The sequence below is a fragment of the Lissotriton vulgaris genome, chromosome 10 (genome assembly GCF_964263255.1).
Source record: "Lissotriton vulgaris chromosome 10, aLisVul1.2, whole genome shotgun sequence".
NCBI lineage: Eukaryota > Metazoa > Chordata > Amphibia > Caudata > Salamandridae > Lissotriton > Lissotriton vulgaris.
Window position 1 is genome coordinate 747,347,041 of NC_141698.1, and position 22,432 is coordinate 747,369,472.

General features: G+C 46.2%; 1 protein-coding gene across 1 annotated transcript in view; it reads right to left on the minus strand.

Annotated features, from left to right (window-relative positions):
• Positions 1 to 22,432, minus strand: part of YME1L1 (YME1 like 1 ATPase) — a 465,708-nt gene that overhangs the window by 333,275 nt on the left and 110,001 nt on the right. The window contains exon 9 of the mRNA XM_086941610.1: positions 11,596 to 11,686. Coding sequence (XP_086797736.1) covers positions 11,596 to 11,686 — 91 coding nt within the window. The remainder of the gene's footprint in view (positions 1 to 11,595; positions 11,687 to 22,432) is intronic.

Below are 22,432 nucleotides of genomic sequence, written 5' to 3' on the forward strand. Positions count from 1 at the left end.
GCTGGAGGGTTGGAGGAGGAAGAGACTTGACGTCCACGAGGACGTGCCCTTTGCTTTCCTCTGTACGACCTGTACATGGAATTTTGCTGCTGCTGCTGCTGCTGCTGACCTTGTCGGTAATTCCGAAAGGAGCGACCAATTTTATTTATTTATTTTATTTTTTCAATTTGTAAGGCGCAACAGCAACCCAAAAAGGGTTTCCCGGCGCCGAGACACAGCTAGAAAAAAATCAGGAAAAGGTACAGGTTATTCAAGTTATTGTTCAAATAGCCAGGTCTTGACTTGCCTTCTAAATCTGACATGGTTTTCCTCCTTTCGGATGAAGGGAGGGAGTGCGTTCCAGAGGGATGGTCCAAGATGGGAAAAGGATCTGCCTCCCATTCTTGCCAATTTAAATCTTGGCACACAGAAATTGGCAGCTGATTGCGAACAAAGGTTACGCTTGGGAGTATAGGGGTGGGCCAGAGCTAAAAGGTATTTGGGTGCAGTCCCTGCTCTAATTCTGAACATGTAGTTCAGAGCTTTAAAACGGATTCTGCTTTCAACCCTGAGCCAGTGGAGTTCCCGACGGTAACTTGAAACTCCAGAGTTTTTAGGGATTTTGCACAGTAGTCGGACTGCTGCGTTCTGAACCAGTTGTAGTCGACCGACTACCGCTTTGTTAGATCCAAGGTACAGAATGTTGCCGTAGTCAAGCCGTGATGTTATGAGGGCGTTGACTACGGTCTTTTGAGTGGAAGGGGGCAGCATCCAAAGGATTTTCCTCAACCATTTAATGATGGTGAGGCATAGACCGGTGACTTTGCTGGCCTGTTGACTCATGGAAAGGGAGCTGTCCATGGTGACTCCCAGATTGCGAACTTGGGTCACAGGGGTAGGAAAAGTGCCCATCTGATTTGGCCAGTGTGAGGGATTCCACAGGTCTCGCCGTTTTCCCAAGAGAAGAATCTCTGTCTTGTCTCCATTGAGTTTTAATTGGTTTCTTGTCATCCAGTTAAGGATGTTTTGAAGCCCTGTTTTGAGGAGAGATGGAGATGTCGGACAAAGTTACAGAAAAAGTAATTTGGGAATCGTCGGCGTAGGTCATGAGGGTGAGTCCGGATTTTTCGGCTAGGTCAGCCAGGGGTCTGAGATATAGATTGAAAAATAGGGGACTCAGTATAGATCCCTGTGGCACTCCGTGAGGTGCGTAGTGGGTATCAGAACAGGCCAGTGAGGATGTTATTTGGAAAGTTTGTTCCGCCAGGAAGGAACGAATCCACTCAAGGGCTTTTCCACGGACACCATTTCTATCTAACTCCTTGATGAGAATTTCGTGGGATATGGTGTCGAAGGCCGCGCTCAGATCTAAAAGCACGAGCGCGGCCGTATGACCATTGTCAAGGAGATTCCGGATGTGTTCAGTAACTCCAAGAAGGGTGGTTTCTGTTGAGAAGCCAGCTCGAAAGCCCGATTGGGAGGGGTGCAGAAGCGAATTTTCTTCAGCAAGAGTGGATAAGACCGAGTGGACGTGTCTCTCCAAGCATTTGGAGAAGGTAGGGAGCAGGGATATGGGTCTGTAGTTAGATTGAATTTCCGGGTTTGCTGTGGGCTTTTTTAGTAGTGGCGTTACCATGGCGTGTTTCCATAGGGCCGGAACTGTGGAAAGATCAAATGAGGAATTTAGAGTATTTGTGATGATTTCCAGGGAGCGATCGTCCAATTGTTTAATTACTTTGATCGGAATCGGGTCCCTGGGGAGCCGGACTTGATGCTCTTAAGGATAGTTTTCAGTTTGTCTATTGAGATGGGAGGCCAGGATTCCAGGGTATTTTCACAGGAGGGAGTATATTCCAAGTCAGAAGAAGAGGGTGGTTCATTTGTGTTGGCATTGATGTCCATAATGATTTTTTCGATCTTTTCCGTGAAGAAGCATGCTAGAGCTTGGCATTGTTGAGTGTTCAGTGGGGGAGCCGAGGCTGTGGTTTGAGCGCCTGCCAGTTCTTTTACTTTACTGAACAATGTTTTTGGCTTATTAGTTGCTTCCATGATAGTGTTAGAGAGGAATACGGCTCGTGCTTTAGCGCAGGCCGTATGGTATAAATTCCTGGCTTCATGATAAGTTATTTTTGCGTCAGGGGAGTTTCGCCATTTACGCTCAAGTGCTTTACATTTAGATTTTTCGGTTTTCAAAATGTCATTAAACCATGGGGCCGGGTGGCAGTGTCTACTTCCTTTGATGAGAGAGGTGGGTAAGCATTTATCAGCGGCATCGCTAAGCCAATTGTGCGAAGCTACTGCTAGGCTGTCCATGTTTTGACCGTTACTAGGAGGGTTGTCATGGAGTACTGAGTTGAGTTTTGCCAGGTCCACTAGCTTCCAGTTTTTTCTGGATATAGTAGGAAAGTCAGGTTGCATGATGGGGGTGGGTGGGAGATTTATGCTGAATTTTAATAAATGATGGTCAGACCAACAAATGGGAGTGGTGTTGAGCCATTGTAGCTCATTTATGTTAGAGATTATAGGGTCCAGCAGATGGCCGGCTTTATGTGTAGGTCCAGAGCTGGCTAAGGACAAATTCAGGGCCTTCAGATCGTCTAGCACAGTGGTTCCCAAACTTTTTTGACCTGTGGCTCCCCTGACCTAATCGGCAGTTGGCCGTGGCTCCCCACCATTTTTTACCGGTGGGTGGGTGGTGTGTATCTCCTGTTATCTTCCTTAAAGTATTTGGGACGCAATGAAGGTATTATATTGGTTGGAATGCTTGAATTATTAATCTTATCCACTGGCAATCACTTTGGCTGCATCCCAATCCATCGTTTTTTTCCCCAACAGAGTGCCTAGTCCCAAACCCTTATTTATGCCAGCTGCTGCTTTCAGTACCTTTTGGTACTCAGACCCGTTCTGTGAAAATGGAACATTGAGTTTGGTTTGTCGTAATCAGTACCCCCAGCCTTATTTTTACACTAAAAATGTCTGTCCTTCCATCTGTGTGCCCATCTGTATCCAAACATATTCAACCATTTGCACACCTATCCACCATATATCCTTCCGTCCAACATTTCACTCATCCATCCCTCCACCCACCCTTTCACTCATCCATCCATTATTCATCTACCCACCCTTTCACCCCATCCATCTGTACAATCATCCATGCATCCACTCTTCCACCCAGCAATCCCTTCACTTACTCATCCATTCACCCAGTCATTCATCCTCCCTTTCTCTCTCCATCCCCCTTTCATTTATCCATCCATCCATCTACCCACCCATTTACTCATCCATTCATGAATCCATCCATGGATGTATGACTTTACAACGCATGCTTTTACCACACATGCTTTTACATCGCAAGTTTTACTACGCATGCCTTTACAACACACCCTTTCACTCATCCATCCATTATTCATCTACCCACCCCATCCATCTGTACAATTATCCATGCATCCACTCTTCCACCCAGCCATCCATTCACTTACTCATCCATCCACCCATTCACTTACTCATCCATTCACCCAGTCATTTATCCTTCCACCCATTCACCCTTTCAGTCATTCATCCTCCCTTTCTTTCTCCATCCCCCTTTCACTTATCCATCCAACTACCCACCCATTTACTCATCCATTCATAAATCCATCCATGGATGTATGACATTACAACACATGCTTTTACCACGCATGCTTTTACATCGCAAGTTTTACAACGCATGCCTTTACAACGCATAGCGCTTTTGGGGTGCTGGATAGTGAATAGTTTAATTTACTATTCAACTCCAGTCCCCGTGGATAGTAGGGAAGGTGTTGGATAGTAAATTAAAACTATTCCCTATCATAGAGTACCCCCCAGCGCAATGCGTTGTAATGGTTTGCGTTGTAAAAGTTGCGATGTAAAAGCATCGCGTGGTAAAAGTTGCGTTGTAAGTGATGTTTCCCTCCATCCATTGATCCTATTACTCATCCATTCTTTCACTCATCCAGCCATCCGTTCTCTCACCCATCCACCCTTTCACTTCTCATCTATCCATCCTTTTGTCCATCTACCCCCTTTCACTAACTCATCAATCCTTACATCCACCCTTTCACTCATCCATCCATTCACCATTTCACTTATCAATTCATCCATCCACCCATTCACTTGCCCATCATCTACCCTTTCATTCATCCACCCATCCATCCTTTCACACACCCATCCACCAATACACTCGCCCATCAGCTGCCCTTTCACTCATCCATCCATCCTTTCACACACCCATCCACACTTTTACCCATCCATCTACTCTTCCACCCATACATCTACCCTTCCACCTATACATCCATCTATTTACCTTTTCTCTCATCCATACTTCCATTCATTCACTCATCCATCCATCCTTTCTTTCATTATCTATCCATTCCCCCTTTCATTCATGCATTCATCCTTTCAGTAATCCCTTCAGACATTCCTTCACTTATTTACTCACCCACCTTTTCACATTATGAGCTGAGCCTTTGTTTGCAGAGTTGCAGGCAGAAGAGTCCCATCAAGAATGAACTACAGCAAGGGGTGGGGTGCGGTGGTGGAGAGTTCACTATGCCCCTGCACATAGGCAGACTGAAAACGTAGAAGTCATGCATGATGCACAGTGCCAGGATGTGAGGGGACTGTAACATGGTGTTGTTTCCAGGGCTTTAAGAGGTGTAAAAAAACTGGGGGGTCTCTTCAGTGTTTGACGCAATTAAGAGCGCAGCTTAAAACACCTAGGCTAAAAATCTGCGCTTAGCATAGTGTTCCGCCTCACTGGTATTATGTTGTCTCTGTCATTACATCCAGATATATAATACAGCAAGTATCATTACACCTCAACAAGCCAGGTCTATTGGCTTTGTCAATGGTTGCTAGTTCCTTAAAAAAAAATGAGCAACCATGGCTTTGTTGAATACAATATTGAAAATACTTCAGTTCTAAAATGACAGGACAGTGAGAGAACGATAACATGTTCTTTTAAACTTATTTTACAAGCTTCTTTGAATACAGTGATTTCTAACGTTGCAGCGTGGGCGTTTTACTTTTTATTGTACAGAATGCCCTTCAGTACCCTGAGGCAGGAGGAGGCCGCCACATGGTGTCACACCCCCAGACTGCCCCATTGTCATTCAGTAAGTGTCAATCAGCGGCATACTGAATGACAATGGGCGGGAGGAGCTGCTCTTGTGCTCCTGGAGGAGTGAGGCGCCTCCAGCAGCAGGGGTGAGGCCTCTCACAGGGAAGCAGCGCTGCTCCCTGTGATGGCCAAAGTTACAGATAAAAGGCCCGTCACCCTAGTGTGCGCGGCGCCCCTGGCACCTCATTACGGCGCACCGGGGCGCCGCGGCGCACAGTTTGGGAACCACAGGTCTAGCAGATTAGAGCAAGAGGGGATGGAAGGGTCGTCCAGATGTAAGTTTAGATCACCTAGAAGAGAAAAATTGTTTGAGGAAATGTAGTATAGAGTGATATGATTGGCTAAATTTGATGCCCATTCGGAGGAGTTGCCGGGGGGGCGGTATATCCGTAAGCCTGACATCGTGAAGTTTGGGTTAAGGGAAATTTTGAAGAGGCCGGCTTCACAATCTGGGATGGCTACTGGTTCTAATGTACATTTCAAATCTCTATTAAAGATGATTGCAATTCCACCACCTAGCTGTTTATTTCTGTCTATCCTAGTGATTGCATAGTTGTCGGGGAGAGCAGTAGCAACGCCCGGCCAGCACTTTCGTGTAGCCATGTCTCTGTCAGGAAGAGGACGCTAGGATTATCATCTAATAGAAGGTTGAAAATGTCGAATTTGTGTTTCGTTAGTGAGCGGCAGTTAGTGCTGTAGAACACGTATTTTTGATCCTCGACGTTGAGACGTTGCGAGGTAGTTTGCGTTTTCTGTGTCTTCTTGAGATGTCAGGATAGGGTTGGCAGATGGTAGTGGTCAGTTTGCAGTTAGCGCGCACCTTATGTTAGTGGTAGGGCGTAGCGCTCTTAGTTCCGAGGGAGTTTTTACCAGCCTTTTAGGAGAGGGGGGGGGCATAGTCTTCTGCCCCATGTCCCGTCCTGGCACGGACGGGCACAGACGGGCTAGTCTTCGGCGTGCCGCTGGTGTGCCCGCTGCGCTTCCTGGGAGTGTCCATGGTCATAAGGAGGAGGAGGGGGCGTGGCTACTAGTAAGGGGCGTGATGGCGTCGGGGAATTGGCCCTTCCTACAGCAGCCCTCGAAGTGAGCAACACAGAATAACACAGATTCGTTATTAAAATCAACAAAAAACAATGTGCAAAATCGGCAGTTTGATAAAAGAATAGAGGAGCAACACCCCCGGCTTCCGCCTCAAGGGTAGCTAACTTGTAAGCACCGGCTACGTCTCAGCGCGGTGACCAAAACCCCTGAATCTCCTGTTGGACGAAGAGCCTCTGACCTGGAGACCTAAAGATTTAGCAGTCGTCCTACTGTCTTTAAATCTCTCCAGGGCCGTATCAGCTTTCTTCCCAAAAAGACCAGATCCATCCAACGGAAGATCCAGCAAAGCCGCTTGAACATCCGCTGAAAAGTCAGAGGATTTCAGCCAAGCTGATCTTCTAGTGGCGACAGCAGTGCCCATGATACGCGCCACAGAGTCCGCAGTGTCCAGACCACTCTGTATCACTTGGCGAGCTGCCGCCTGTGCATCCGAAATCACCTCCTCAAAATCCTTCCTGTTGGCATCAGGAACCTCAGGAGTCAGGATACGCAAATAATCCATAAAGGCATGCACATATCTCCCCATCAGATAAGTGGCATTAGTAGACTTCAACGCCATACTTGCAGAGGAGAAGGTCTTTTTAGCAACCTGATCCTGCTTCTTTGTCTCCTTTTCACATGGAATCTGGGGAAAGGCAATTACATTCTTTTTAGAACAGGCTGCTTGAATGACTAGGCTCTCTGGAGGATGAGAAGTCAAAAAAGCAGGGTCCTCCGGTGCAACCCTGTACCTTCTCGCCACACTCTTAGAAACCGCAGGAGCTGACAGCGGTTTCTTCCACACCTCCAAAATGGGCTCCGTCAAGGTATCATTAAATGGTAGCAATGGTTCTACCACAGAATTTGGTGAATGCAAAACCTCAGTGAGAATATTGGATTTAAACTCCACCGTTGGCAAAGTTAACTGAAGAAGATCAGCAGCCTCCCTCAAAACCATACGGTGAGGTTGGACATCTTTAGAAGGTGTATCAGAGCCTGAGGGCAACTCCCACTACGGAGAAAAATCCAGGCTACCTGTGTCAGCCAGTTCCTCAAAACAGTCCTCCTCCAATTCACCTTCCTCCATATCAGGATGTGAATCCAAGTACCTTCGCTCTTCCAAAAGGCGTTGAGCCTCCCTTCTGGACCTCTCCTTCACACGCCTCGCAGCCGGATCCACCAACAGCTCCGACGGATTCGGGATCGACGTTGGTAACGAATCCGAAGGCTCAATCGATGCCCTCGAGGCCGATTTGGTGCGGGCGACGCCGGAGCCGGAGCCGGCGTCGATGGCCTCGGTGGAGCCGGAGACTGCCAGGGCGGCGTCAGAGCCGACATATAAGGCATGAACGGAGCAGGAGGATAGGAGTGAGGAACTCCTAAATTGAAAGCCAGAGGACCCATGGGACCCAAAGGTGCACCTGAGGGGTACCACGCCCTTGAGAAGACGCTATACATAGCGTTCAGAAACGCCGATGGGTCCTGGCCTGGGGTTGGAAAGGGCGGCCGGAAACCCTCAGGCTGGTCTCGAGGAGGGTTCGGATTTGACTCTTCGGCAGGCACGGAATCCACAACCTCCTGAACCTCTTCCTCTTCTCGGGCCGGAGACTGATTCGAAGCCGGAGTCGGTGACGGCACACGCGACTCCGAAGGTGAAGCCTCTCCTTCAGGCTCAGAGACATCCAGAGTAACCACCTTAGAGCGTACCTTCTTCGGTGACCTCGACCTCGAGCCCGACTCCTTACCGGATCAACGTCGGGACTCATGTCTCCTCTTCTTATGTTTCTTCTTAGACTTCGAAGCATGATCTGAAGCGTACCCCGAAGACGACCCCTCACGAGATCCAGACCTTGACCTCGACTTCGACCTCGCCCTTCAAGAACGAGACCTAGACGATTTTTCTTTCCCAGCCTTCATCTTTGCCACCAGGAGTTTGGTCTCACTTTCCCTCAGGGCCTTCGGGTTCATCTTCCGACATGAGGAACAACCATCCACGTCGTGGTCAGAACTTAAACACCAGATGCAGTCATCGTGCGGGTCGGTAATAGACATCATTTTACCGCACTCCCTGCAGGGCTTGAAGCTGGTCGTCTTTGTCGACATCCTCGAAGAGACAGGATACAGAGAAGCAGAAAATGGCAACAAAAAGGCAAAATGGGTAAAATTGATATCTAGTCACTTTGAATAAGAATGTACTTACGTCTCGTCTAACATTTGGAAGAAATATCTAGTTATATGACAACAGGATACCGACATAACTTGAAGGAAATAAGAACGCCCTGAAGAAGTTCTGTTGTACAAAACGAAACGAGTCGGCTGGCTGTGGTACATAAACTTAAGGAAAATAAAAGCATTTGAATATACACCAAGATTCAGCGTTTCAATAAGGATTCTAAGTGATATGATTTGATTGGACTTGTTGTGCAAATGGTGCTGTGTCAAACTTTGGAATATTCTCCACTACTCTACTACTCCACTACTCTACGACTCGCTCTCTGCTACTCGCTCTCTGCTACTCGCTCTCTGCTACTCTACTACTCATTCTTTAGTACTCACTCTGCTACTCACGCTACTACTCACACTACTATTCTCTACTATTCTCACTATCTACTACTCACTCTCTGCTACTCACTCTCTGCTACTCACTCTCTGCTACTCACTCTCTGCTACTCACTCTCTGCTACTCACTCTCTGCTACTCACTCTCTGCTACTCACACTACTGCGCTCTACTACTCACTCTCTACTACTCACTCTCTAATACTCGCTACTACTCTCTACTTCACTCTGCTACTCACACTCTGCTACTCACTCTCTGCTACTCACTCTCTGCTACTCACTCTCTGCTACTCACTCTCTGCTACTCACTCTCTGCTACTCACTCTATTACTCACTCTATTACTCACTCTATTACTCACTCTATTACTCACTCTCTACTCTCTATTACTCACTCTCTACTCTCTTTTACTCACTCTCTACTCTCTACCTCTCTCTACTAGTCTCTACCTCTATACCTCTACACCTCTCCCATCCACTTTGATGCAGTTCACGTTGGTTTACGGTCCATTTTCGATGATTTACAGCGTTGGGACCATATCTGCCCAGCGGAGCTGCTTACTCAAGCAGCCACCCGCTGTGCGCCCCCTAGCGCCTCCCTGCATGTCAGAATTTTTTTAATTAAATAGAAGAGGATTTGAGAAGTCACTCAAAATGTGCCCTAATTTTTCTTTCTGCAGCACTAATCATACTTTCTATGGCAAAATATACCCCCTCATTTTGTTCCTTTTTATATTAAATGTTTTAGGAGTTACCACTTTATTCCAATCAAGATGGCTTCAGGTGTGCCATACCTTTGTAATAAGTAGGACTGTTAGCGCTCTAGTTGTTCTTTAGAACACTCTAGGAGGCTGCAGTAGAACACAAAGGAATCAACTGACAGTCTCTGTCCTTGTTGGATGTACATGTTTTACTGAAAATGTCAGACTTCATTCTCACATAACTGAGAAAGATAATGTGAATTTATAGAAAATATGCTTTCAGTTTAGCTTATAGATCCCCTTCCAAACCACTGTGGGAAAAGCATGAGATAATAGTTTTCTTTCAAACATGAGTCATGATATCCCAGCAGAAAGCTTTTTCATATGGTAAAATCACCTTAGAACACACCACAATTCCTAAAATGAGTATGGTACCATCAACAGATGATTTATAATGTAACTAAAGTCCTAAAACCTTCTATTAACTGCAATGCTTTTTAATGAGGTGCTATCATGTATATTGGTCCCAAGATGGCTGCCAACACTTCTTGGATGAAGTGCTGACAGCCAATCAGATCTCACGATGAGATGTGTGGTTAGGCTCCACCCAGATATATATTTTTTTTCTTTTGATTTTCTCAGGAACTACTGGAGGGATTTACACCATTTAAACAAAAGGCACTTCTGCATACCAGTCCCCACAATTTTGCCAAGTTTGGTGTAATTCCGTTCAGCGGTTTGGGCTGTAGCCGTGTCTAAACGTCCTATGGAAATTAACATTGGGAAAACACATTTTGGGACCCCCTTTTTTCTCAGCCCCCGCTTGACGAATCCCCCCAAAACTTTCAGGGAAGGAGCATAACTGAGCTGGGCAAAATTTGGGAATATTGCACGCAAATTCCTCAATCGAAGCCAAAGTTATTCCAAATAGAATGTTGCGGATTTCCTATAGAAACTAGGTCCTAACTATATATACCTACTATATACGGATATATATGTGGGGCACATATAATATAGTGTTTCCGGGGTCCCGTGCATGGGTGGGAATATTCTAATGCTTATGACTATTGAGGAGGATCCCCTAGAAGATATGATTTGTAGATCTACCAAATTCCATTTTTAAGAAATGGCTTAATTAAGAGTGCGTAATAACAATTAGAGATAAAGGGCAAGGGACACTCTCAGTCCCCCAGATTAAATTCGTATCAAACAACAAAAGAGTGTCATGCGCAAAAAGGTCTGTGTTTAAGCACTGAGACAGAAAAAATTCCCTTATAGGAACACACTGGAAATCTTTAGGGATTTTTTAGAAGCCCTCACTCACCACCCTGGTTGGTGACATGCTTCATCATCGGGCCCACCAGGAGTGCCCCAGAATAAAGCCCATTGTTTCCCTGACCTTGGAATTATCATTATCGGGGTCCCGGTAATTTCAACTAACAAGGATTACATATTTATGAGGCATAACATGCAGAACTCAGTGTTTCAGCACAGATTCTTGCATGATTTTGCATGGTGTGTCTAACCGAGATTTCAGCTTTTTCTTCTACAGAAATCTCCCTGTAAATCACCTCTACTTTATGATAGGGCTCGTAACTCACATCACAGAGCCCATCAAGATTAGCAGATCATTGGTAATGAGGCCCCTATACTTAATGTGAGAGTTGCACGACTTACATTTCATAGTTGGGTATAAGGACCTAGCAAACTGAATATAAAAGAAACGCACTGGCAAAGCGAATACTCACCTTGGCTGCCATTGCCAACCAACTAGCTTTGCCAATACATTAGCTGATGTTGTTTAGCACAGTCCAAATAAATGGTGGAAAAAAACACAACACAAGTGCTTCATGACATACATGTAAGCAAGCGTCATGATGTGCCCACACCCCCCCTTTAAAAAAATAAATACATCAAAAGTATAGTTCATGTTGAGAATGCCAATACCAGTGCAGCAAAAATTAAGAAATTAAAGAATTAACGTGTGGAAGGGGCAGGGAGAGTTTGGGGCGCGTTGGCAATGGAGAAGCATGAGAGGTAGAAAACAAGAGCTAGGAAAAACACATTTAAAAAAGCAAACAGTGGTGAAGGCTGCTCTGATTACTAATTAGAACTTATAGAGTCAGTGTACATTTACATACCTTTTGGGAGTTTACCACCCAAGACAGTAAACTTCTGAGGATTTTTCAAGAACTCCACAACTTCCTGCAACTCTTGCTTTGCTTCTTCCACCTGAACAGCAAAAACGTTCAATTCAATTAAGATGAACAAAATGTAGTCAAAGAAAATGTTTTTGGAATGCTATGTCTATAGTAAGAAATTTAAGAATGAACGAGGAAATGTGTTAATGGCTAGTTCCTGTATAGTCACTTAATTGCTAAATAGTAGTAAGCACAAATTATTGTAGTGAAACCTGTACTGGTATTTCATATCTCACTTTGTCTATACCCATTTAATATACTGTACTGCAGGGCTAGGAACTGAAAGAAAGCCTGCGCAGCAAATGCAACATTTGTAACAGCTGGCACAATCACACACAACGTTCCACTTCTTTATGCATAGAAGGGCTCTCACATTTCTCCCAATTTCTCTCCAGTATACCGCAACCACAACTATAATAACAATCTTTATTTTGATCACTTCGATCATAAAAAGTACATCACATATAATTAATGTACACGGCTATCCATATGATCATGTTAAAAAAGAATCACCGTTAAATATACACAAGGTAAAATAACAGAGGTCTCCGCCCAGGGTAAAAAGTAAAATCATAGCGACAGCACAATACAATTACAAGTAGGTGTACAAAGTCCCAACAATTTGCATTGAATATTATCTATCAAAGTGTCCTGTGCAACTAAAGCTTAAATTAATCACACTTTTCGATCATATTTTATATAAGAGCATAACAGGTGTTGACCACAAACCGGAAAACAATCAGAATAACATCCCTTGCAATGTCATCATTCTTCTCTCAGCTAGAGAGCAAACAGAATTTAAATGGACTGGGGAAGTGAGCGAATATAGTTGCAGTTCACACATCAGTAGTTCTCTGTCCTTTGGATACTCTTTGAGCGCCTAACCCATAGAGCCATCACATATTTAACCATGCCATGAGTATTCTATATGCTTCAAGGTATTGCCTGGTGCCAATATTCCTATACAAGAGAATTCCTTATGGGGTAACCCAGTATCCCTCAGAACCTGGGCAATACAGTAATAGTTTCAACAATGGCTCCTCGGGTACAACCAAAATTGCTTTAAATCATATAATTATCTTTAACTCCCATGTAGACATAACATTTCTACTTATTATGCCGCCTCTATTAGGCCATGAAGTGCAAAAACCAAACACTGAAAAGGGTCAGTACGGCATTTTAATCATTGAATCATTTTTCATTCATAGTTTTTTCTTTTTTTCTTATCGACTGACAATTTTGAATATGCAATAAAATTTACAAAAAGCGGCGCAACAATTCAGTTTGGTGAGCAAAGTGACATAATGTGAGATAAATGTGACACAGTGACATCAAGTGATCTATATACATGTGCGTGAAAAAGGTCTATAGAAGGGGAAGAATGAATTAGAGAGGCCAATTCTCATTAAGCTGATACTCAAGACCAACAAATTATATTCAGTGGATGTATTATGTTGGACATGGTTGACTGGTCCTTTTTGTGAGTATGTCGACGTTTCGACCCTGGGACACCTTATTTGTGGGTCTCTAGCGGGTCTTCTTCAGGACGGGGGCAGATAGGAGTGGTTGCGCCAGTTCTTCAAGAGTTAGACATCCTGATGTTCAATTCCATCAGTCGGTCTTCTTATATATTTGCTGAATATCTATTTAGGAAGGCATTAGTCCTTGTATAATCCTATTCACTGGCAATTTGTTATTAATTGTTAGGATCCATTTGTGTTAGTTTCCAATATCCAATAATAGCTCTGGTGATGTCTCCGTTATAATAGTTTAAGCCACGATATGTTGTAAATTCCTACGTGACTGCTCGTGTAACATCCGGTGATTTATTTAATCATCACGAAGGAGTTAAACAGTGCAGAACGGGTTTCCAACGCGCGTCTGCTCTACTGGGCGGCTTCTGTCTCTGAGCTTTCAGAGACAGAAGCCGCCCAGTAGAGCAGACGCGCGTTGGAAACCCGTTCTGCACTGTTTAACTCCTTCGTGATGATTAAATAAATCACCGGATGTTACACGAGCAGTCACGTAGGAATTTACAACATATCGTGGCTTAAACTATTATAACGGAGACATCACCAGAGCTATTATTGGATATTGGAAACTAACACAAATGGATCCTAACAATTAATAACAAATTGCCAGTGAATAGGATTATACAAGGACTAATGCCTTCCTAAATAGATATTCAGCAAATATATAAGAAGACCGACTGATGGAATTGAACATCAGGATGTCTAACTCTTGAAGAACTGGCGCAACCACTCCTATCTGCCCCCGTCCTGAAGAAGACCCGCTAGAGACCCACAAATAAGGTGTCCCAGGGTCGAAACGTCGACATACTCACAAAAAGGACCAGTCAACCATGTCCAACATAATACATCCACTGAATATAATTTGTTGGTCTTGAGTATCAGCTTAATGAGAATTGGCCTCTCTAATTCATTCTTCCCCTTCTATAGACCTTTTTCACGCACATGTATATAGATCACTTGATGTCACTGTGTCACATTTATCTCACATTATGTCACTTTGCTCACCAAACTGAATTGTTGCGCCGCTTTTTGTAAATTTTATTGCATATTCAAAATTGTCAGTCGATAAGAAAAAAAGAAAAAACTATGAATGAAAAATGATTCAATGATTAAAATGCCGTACTGACCCTTTTCAGTGTTTGGTTTTTGCACTTCATGGCCTAATAGAGGCGGCATAATAAGTAGAAATGTTATGTCTACATGGGAGTTAAAGATAATTATATGATTTAAAGCAATTTTGGTTGTACCCGAGGAGCCATTGTTGAAAATATTCCTATACAAGCTAACAATCCACTTCGCCTGTAGATTCTTATAATAGGGACAAAAGAATAATAGATGTACCAGAGGTTTCGCCCCCCCTGAACGGGACACAAATCATCAGGTAAAACTTTCACTTGCCATTTTCAAAAAAATATTTTGGTGGGAAGAGACGTGTATCTAAATTGAAGATAAAATTTCCACGCAGCGGCAGGAACAATTTGGTTTATAGTTGGTTTCATACCATGGACCAGTTTTGAAATATATTAAGGACAGTGAAAGAGTACCCTTACACTGCGTCATATTTAGCACGTTAATGAACTCCCAGTTACTGTGACCCCTGGTCTAGGATCAAACATCAGGTGAAGTCAAGTAGATATCCAGCTCATATTTCTTCAGAAGTGCCATAATAGATCTCAACAAGGGGATTTTTTTTCCACACATGGGAAAACAATCAGATCTTGAAGGCCCAGTCGGAAAGGTTTGAGGGCCTCAGTAGACCACAATTGAATCCAAAACATTTAAAAAGTCTGCATTCTATTTTATGCGATATACTCCTTTGGGCGTGGTCCATGTAAACAGGGGTCAAAGGGGTACTCATGCGGAGATTAAGGCGTGATCAACGAGCACTAGACTGATTATGTTTGAATGCCCTCACAATTCTGCCACAACATTGCAAATTCCAAGGCCTTAATATTGTACATCTGTAGGTCTGTAGCAACACTTCTTGACACTGTCCGTCTAAGAATCATGGCTATGCTTGAAGTCTGCTGAATTAGTGACATGCACGTCATTTCTAAATGTGAAGCCCAGCTCAGATTAGGGAGTGAAAAACAAATTACTTACCTGTACACTGTAGTTCTCCAGTATTGAGATCTTTTATAGATTCACATGCTTGAATCTTCCCTGTCATCACGGGTGAATCCCACAATAACAGTAAAATAGTAGTACTAAAGCTTTAAACTAATTCTCATTGAAAACCAAAAGAATTTAGCAACCAATTATCATTGTTTTAAACATACAAACTTCAACCAATCAGAGCATAGACCATAGGGTACCCATACCCTGCAGTGCCACCATACCTCAGATTTCGAACACAAGTGCAAACACTTCATTTGAAGAAAAACAATAGGCATATAGTGTACCCCTTATTCATTAAAATGAAGGTAACCAAAATAGAACAATAATAAATATTACAATAAGGATAGAAAAAAGACATTAGTAGGTGCATAACTTATGCGAACCGACATAGCAGGAAAGCTTGTCAGACTGCTACATCTGCCTTCTGCCATGTGTCCAGGCAGTAATGCTTTGTGAAGGTATGGGCGTTAGTCCATGTTGCTGCCCTGCAGATGTCGGGTAAAGACATTCCAGCAAACAGGGCAGAGGATGCTGCCATCTCCCAAGGGGAGTGAGCTGTGACCTTGGTAAGGAAGTGGACGTCCAGCCTTCTCATGTCAAAAGATTATAGTCGAGGAGACCCAGTGAGCAATAGGGTGCTCGTGTCAAGGCCTGACCCTTCCGAGGGGCAGAGAAGGCGATGAGCAACAGTTTCGATTTAAGGAAAGTCTTTGCTTTTTGCAAGCAGAATTTTAAACTACGACAACATTTAATGTCCAGTGAGTGGAGGGCTCTTTCTGTATGCGGAGATGGAGCGGGGGAATAAAGGAAGGCAGAATCACTGGCTCATTTAGATGAAATGTGGAAGGCACTTTAGGAATAAAAGAATGATTGACGCGAAGAACCCCTCTGTCATGATGAAAGTGAAGGTAAACGCTTGGATCTCACTGATGCGTATAGCAGACGTAATGGCCAATAGAAAAGCCACCTTCCATGAAAGGTATTTTAAGTTGCATTTGTGCATTTGCTCAAAGGGAGACTTCATAAGCTGCAACAAGACAAAGTTTAGCTGCCAGAGTACTGGAGGAAGCTTTATCGGCAGGTAGGCCCGGAAGAGACTCCTTCACCAGCCTGTTAGACCACAAGGACAAGTGACCAGAACGTCTCTGAATCTGAATAATGATGCCAGGTGTACCCTAAAGGATGAATGAGTAAGGTCAGACTTGGCGAGATACAACAGATAAGGTAGATTGTCTTCAGGAGGTGAGGAGAGAGTATGACAAGATCGCTCAACACAACCTGAACAGAACCTTTTCCATTTAGCAGAGTACCACTTGAGCGCAGAAGGAGCTCGAGCTTTCTGAAGTATTGATTGATATTCGTCAGTAATTGTTAACCTTCCGAACTCTCAATCAATCAAAGACATTTATAGAGTGCACTACCTACCCGTAGGGTCTCGAGGCGCTTGGGAGGGGGGGTGCCGCTAATGCTCGAACAGCCAGGTCTTGAGCTTCTTCCTGAAGGAGAGGTGGTCTTGGGTCAGGCGCAGGTCGGCCAGGAGGGAGTTCCAGGTCTTGGCGGCCAGGTAGGAGAAGGACCTTCCTCCTGTGGTGGCTCTGCGGATGCGTGGGACGGCGGCGAGGGCGTGGCTGGCAGATCGGAGGTGGCGTTTGGGAGCGTAGAAGTTGATGCGGTTGTTGAGGTAGCTCGGGCCTTGATAGAGGAGAGCTTTGTGTGCGTGGGTAAGGAGGCGGAAGGTGATTCTCTTGTTGACCGGGAGCCAGTGTAGGTCTCTTAGGTGTCCGGAGATGTGGCTGTGTCGTGGGATGTCGAGGATGAGTCTAGCCGAGGCGTTCTGGATGCGCTGGAGCCTCTTCTGGATCTTGGCAGTGGTTCCGGCGTAGAGTGCATTGCCGTAGTCCAGTCGGCTGGTGACGAGGGCCTGGGTGACGGTCTTCCTGGTCTCTGTGGGGATCCACCAGAAGATCTTCCGCAGCATGCGCAGGATGTTGACGAGGAGACGGCGTTGACTTGCCTGGTCATGGAGAGGGAGGAGTCCAGGATGAAACCCAGGTTGCGTGCGTGGTCCGTTGGTTTGGGTGCGGTGCCCAGGGCGGGGGGCCACCAGGAGTCGTCCCAGGCGGAGGGCGAGGAGCCCAGGATGAGGACCTCCGTCTTATCTGAGTTCAGTTTCAGGCGGCTCGTCGTCATCCAGTCGGCTACCTCTTTCATCCCTTCGTGCAGGTTGGCTCTGGCGGCGGCGGGGTCGTTGGTCAGGGAGAGGATCAGCTGGGTGTCGTCGGCGTAGGAGATTATGTTGAGGTTGTGTTGGCGTGCGATGGCCGCGAGGGGGCTCATGTAGACGTTGAAGAGGGTAGGGCTCAGTGAGGATCCTTGAGGGACGCCGCAGATGACTTCGGTGGCCTCTGACTTGTACGGTGGTAGGCGGACTCTTTGTGTTCTTCCGTCGAGGAAGGAGACGATCCATTCCAGTGCCTTCTCCTGGATTACGACGTTGCTGAGGCGCTGCACTAGGGTGCGGTGGCAGACCGTGTCGAAAGCCGCGGAGAGGTCTAGGAGGATGAGGGCCGCTGTTTCTCCGTTGTCCATCAGGGCTCGGATGTCGTCGGTGGCGGCGATGAGGGCGGTCTCAGTGCTGTGGTTGGCACGGAATCCGGACTGCGATGGGTCGAGGGATCCATTCGTCTCTAGGAAGGCGGCCAGCTGTTTGTTGACGGTCTTTTCGATGACTTTGGCTGAAAACGGGAGAAGAGAGATGGGGCGGTAATTCTTGAGTTCGGTGGGGTCTGCTGTAGGTTTCTTGAGTAGAGCGCTGAGTTCGGCGTGCTTCCAGCTCTCGGGGAAGGTGGCGGTGTCGAATGAGGTGTTGATGATGTCCCGCAGGTGGGGTGCGATGACAGCGTCGGCTTTGTTGAAGACGTGGTGAGGGCAAGGGTCGGTCGGAGATCCGGAGTGGACGGAGTTCATCATGTGGATGGTGTCTTCGGTGTTGACCGGGGTCCAGGCGCGGAGGGTGGTGGTGGGTGGCGTTGCTGCGGTCGTGGCGTGCGTTGGTTGGGTGCTGAAGCTGTTGTGTATGTCCACGATCTTGTTGTGGAAGTAGGAGGCGAGGGAGTTGCAGAGGTCTTGCGATGGGGTGATGTCGTTGTTTCCGGCGTTGGGGTTGGAGAGCTCTTTCACGATGTTGAAGAGTTCCTTGCAGTTGTGTGCGTTGTCGTCCAGTCGGTTCTTGAATGCCGTTTTCTTGGCGGTGCGGATCAGTTGGTGGTGTTTCCGGGTGGCGAGCTTGAGGGTGGTCCTGTTGTCCGGCGTGGGTTCCTTTCTCCAGACTTTCTTGAGGGCTCGGCAGTTCTTCTTGGAGCTCTTGAGTTCGTCGGTGAACCATGGGGCTTTCTTATTGCCGGGTCTGCTGGGCGGGGTCCTCAGAGGGGCGAGTTCGTCTGCGCATTTGCTGATCCACTTCGAGAGGTTGTCGGCGGCCTGGCTGGGGTTCGCTGAGCTGGCCGGAGGGTGCTGGCTCAGGGAAGCGGCAAGCTGGTCAGCTGTGATCTTGTTCCAGCTTCTTCGGGCAACCTGTGGCTGGTGGTGGTGGATCGTCGTCCTTCTGAAGGTGAAGTGGATGCATCTGTGGTCCGTCCAGTGGAGTTCTGTGGCGTGGCTGAAGGTGATGTCTTTGCTGGATGAGAAGATGGCGTCGAGTGTGTGTCCGGCGAGGTGGGTGGGGGTGGACACCAGCTGCTTGAGTCCAAGGTTGGCGAGGTTGTCGAGCAGGGTGTTGGTGTTGCAGTCGTTGTTGTTCTCCAGGTGGAAGTTGAAGTCCCCCAGGAGGATGTAGTCAGCGGAGGGGAGGGCATGCGGGCTGACGAAGTCGGCGATGTCCTCGCTGAATTGAGTGCGTGGTCCCGGAGGTCGGTAGATCAGGGTGCCTCGGAGGGTGTTCCTCGGGTCGGTGTGGATCTGGAAATGCAGGTGTTCGGCGGAGGGTGGGGTGTTGTCGGTGCTGGTCGTGATGCGGATGGTGTTCTTGTGGATGATGGCGATGCCTCCTCCCACCTGGTTGGCGTTGCGGTCCCTCCGGGTGATCTTGTAGCCTTCTGGGATGGCGATGGCGATGTCGGGCGCTGAGGAGGCGTTCATCCAGGTCTCCGTGAGGAAGGCAACGTCCGGGGCTGTGGTGTCTAGGAGGTTCCAGAGTTCGATGGCGTGTCTGTGGACGGAGCGGGTGTTGAGCAGGATGCACTTGAGGTGGTTGCTGCTGGTGTTTGGCTTGGCGGGTGCTGGTGTCGGGCAGGTCCGGATGCAGGTGAACTTGCAGGTGTTGCAGCTGAAGGGTCCGTGGACGCGTCGTGGGGTGGCTCTGCAGCATCCCAGGAGTCGTCCGGTGTTGAGTGCGGTGAGGGTGGCGGCTGTGTAGGTCAGGCGGGTCGCTCTGTGTGGCGAGGAGCCAAGCTAACAAGTGGAGTGTGTGAATTTGTGGATGAACTACTTGGCCCTGGTTCATGGAAAGGAGATCCTCCGTTGGCTGGAACAGGACTGGAGAAGACTCCAATAGGAGATGCAGCACGGTGTACAAGTATTGACTTGACAATGCCGGAGCGAGGAGGATTATGCGTAGGCTTTCCTGTTTTCAGTTTCTATTTTTGGTAAATTCTGGTGGGGTTTTTTCAGTGTATTCCAGTGATTTCAAAACCTTAAAAAAACAGTGGTTATCAGTGGTTACACATTTTCGTGCAGTTAAAAACAACATTAATGGTGTTTTTCCGGTGTTTATGGAACGTTTTGCTTTTATTATTGCTTGCTTTCTGCAATGATAGGGACTGGTATATAGGCAGTGTACTACAGCATTTATGGGGTCCAAACACATTTTACAAGTCAATCTTATTGTAGTACAAGATACAATACTTCTTCAGTGAGTCATTGATCATGCACACTCGCGCTTTCCTTCCTATGTAAACTGTCATCTGTGTACAGGCCCTCTCCGCATTGCCAATTGAGACAGACAATGTCAAAACAGCCAGTACACAATTTGCTGCACCTGAAGATTGTAATTCCCTGGGACAGGTGCTGGAACAATGCATTGAACTGAGTGTATATGCCCTCGGAGTTATTGAAGCAGGCTAAAATGAAGCAGCACTTATCAAAGTCCAGAGAAAATTCACCTTTACGGAAGGGATCTAGAACTTGTACAGATTTGTTGAATGAGCTATGGGATGAGTCAGAGAGTAGCGGTAGAGAATATAATGAGATTGGTATAGTTTAGTGTATTGGAGATTCTGAATTAAGAGTAAAGAAAGAAATATAAAGATACATAGGTACATGGAAGTTATATATGTATACAGAAGGTAATATATCTTCTCTATAGTTTGTTCACTGGGTTCTGTAGGGCAAATAGAGGCCGGGGATACCCGATTAAGCGCACTATCTAGTTTAGAAATAAGTGTGGGTGCAGAACTGTCGGTGCAGAAAATCAGTCATTACTGGGGTCAAAATATCTCATACTGCGAGCAGCAATTCCAACCCAGTACCAAGTATGGTAGCAAAGACTCAGTAATGCTGCAGATGTGCCAATGATTGACAGTCTGTGTCTGCTAAAACAGGAGTGTCCACCACAGGCTGGGAAGGCCCAAATCACAGTCAGATCTTCAAGACCTCCTGCCAAGCTGATCCGACGACTTTGCCTTGACACTGCCCCAAAAATTAGGTTGCTCCTGCTCTGAGCTTTTCTGCATCAGCAAATCCAATTCAGCTGGACCTGGTGTAGAAGGTATCTCGCCTTCTAGAGAGCTCTTCGACTGCAGCCTGCAGCCTTGCTCCACTGGAACAATCGAGGTCCAAAGAAGTGAGTATGTATGGAGGGAGAAATTTTCACTAGCAAAAGTGTAAAAAGTATTCAACTGGCAAGGGACCTTCTTTGGGTGCGAAATTCAAATATATCTCAGTTAGAGATTTCCACCAAATGTCAATGACTTCACCCTGACCTCGCCCGGAAGCTATCCAACAACTAAGGCCCTCTTTGGCCACAGTCAGTTGTCTTGCCCATTAGAAACACAGTAATTCATTGTTATTTCTTCTGAGTGAACTCTAATCCTCCGAAGTAGCGTGCTGTTCGCTCCTGCAGAGTGCTTCAATGCCATTCTAGGGATAGTCAGAGCTAAATAAAAACAATTTACAGTTGAACCAAATGGTTTGAACAAAAAATTGCATTTATTTTAACCGAACTTTCAAGGAAGACATTGGTCTTCTGTGTATATGTAGTATCTCAAACTTGAACACATCTGCCTAAAAGCATGCATATTCCCCACTTTCATGTATTTGGTATTGAAGAGTGCCTCCTCCTGATTAAGTAACTCAAGTTGGGCAGCATTTCTGGGGGTGGCTGTCCAGGCTACTAAACAACTGCTGAGCTGCCAGGGGTGCCTAGAATCCTAGGGCCTCATTTACGAGGCTGTGCGTCACTTTTACGCCGCCAGTGTGTCACTTTTTGTGACGCACCAGTGGCGTAAAAAATGCGCCTTGTTGCGCCATATTTACAAAGTGACGCATCTAGGTAGATGCCTCACTTTGTAAACCCCTGCGCCACAGAATACCTGCGCCAGGTATAATGTATGCAAGGGAGGCGTATTGCCGCAAGGAAGGGTCGTAGAAGTGACGCCGTTGCGTCAAAATCTTGCGCCTGCCTCACAGCAGGCGTAAGACTGGCGCTGGACCTTTCACATGGGGCTTGCCCCATGTGAAAGGACGCATTTCTGGAGTTGCATCACTTTTGTGACACACTCCAGCACTGCGTCACTTTTGCGCTCACAGATACGTCAGAAATACTGACGTATCTGTAACTCCTTGCGACATGATGCGTCATACATTAAATATGACGCATCAGGTATGTCGCAAGGAGTGCGCACTGAGAAGTGACGCATAACTGCTTTCAGGCAGCGATGCGTCATTTCTCATAAATGAGGCCCCTAGTCCGTGCCAGCATTGAAACTTTGCTATTAAATTCTGCCTCTGAGATATTTTCAGTGAATCCAGTAATTCTTCTTTCATTTCTGTTGCACCTGCACACTTTTCAGCAGACACAATCTCTGATAAACCTAATAAAAACAATACTGAAATATTCATCTTCCTCTTAA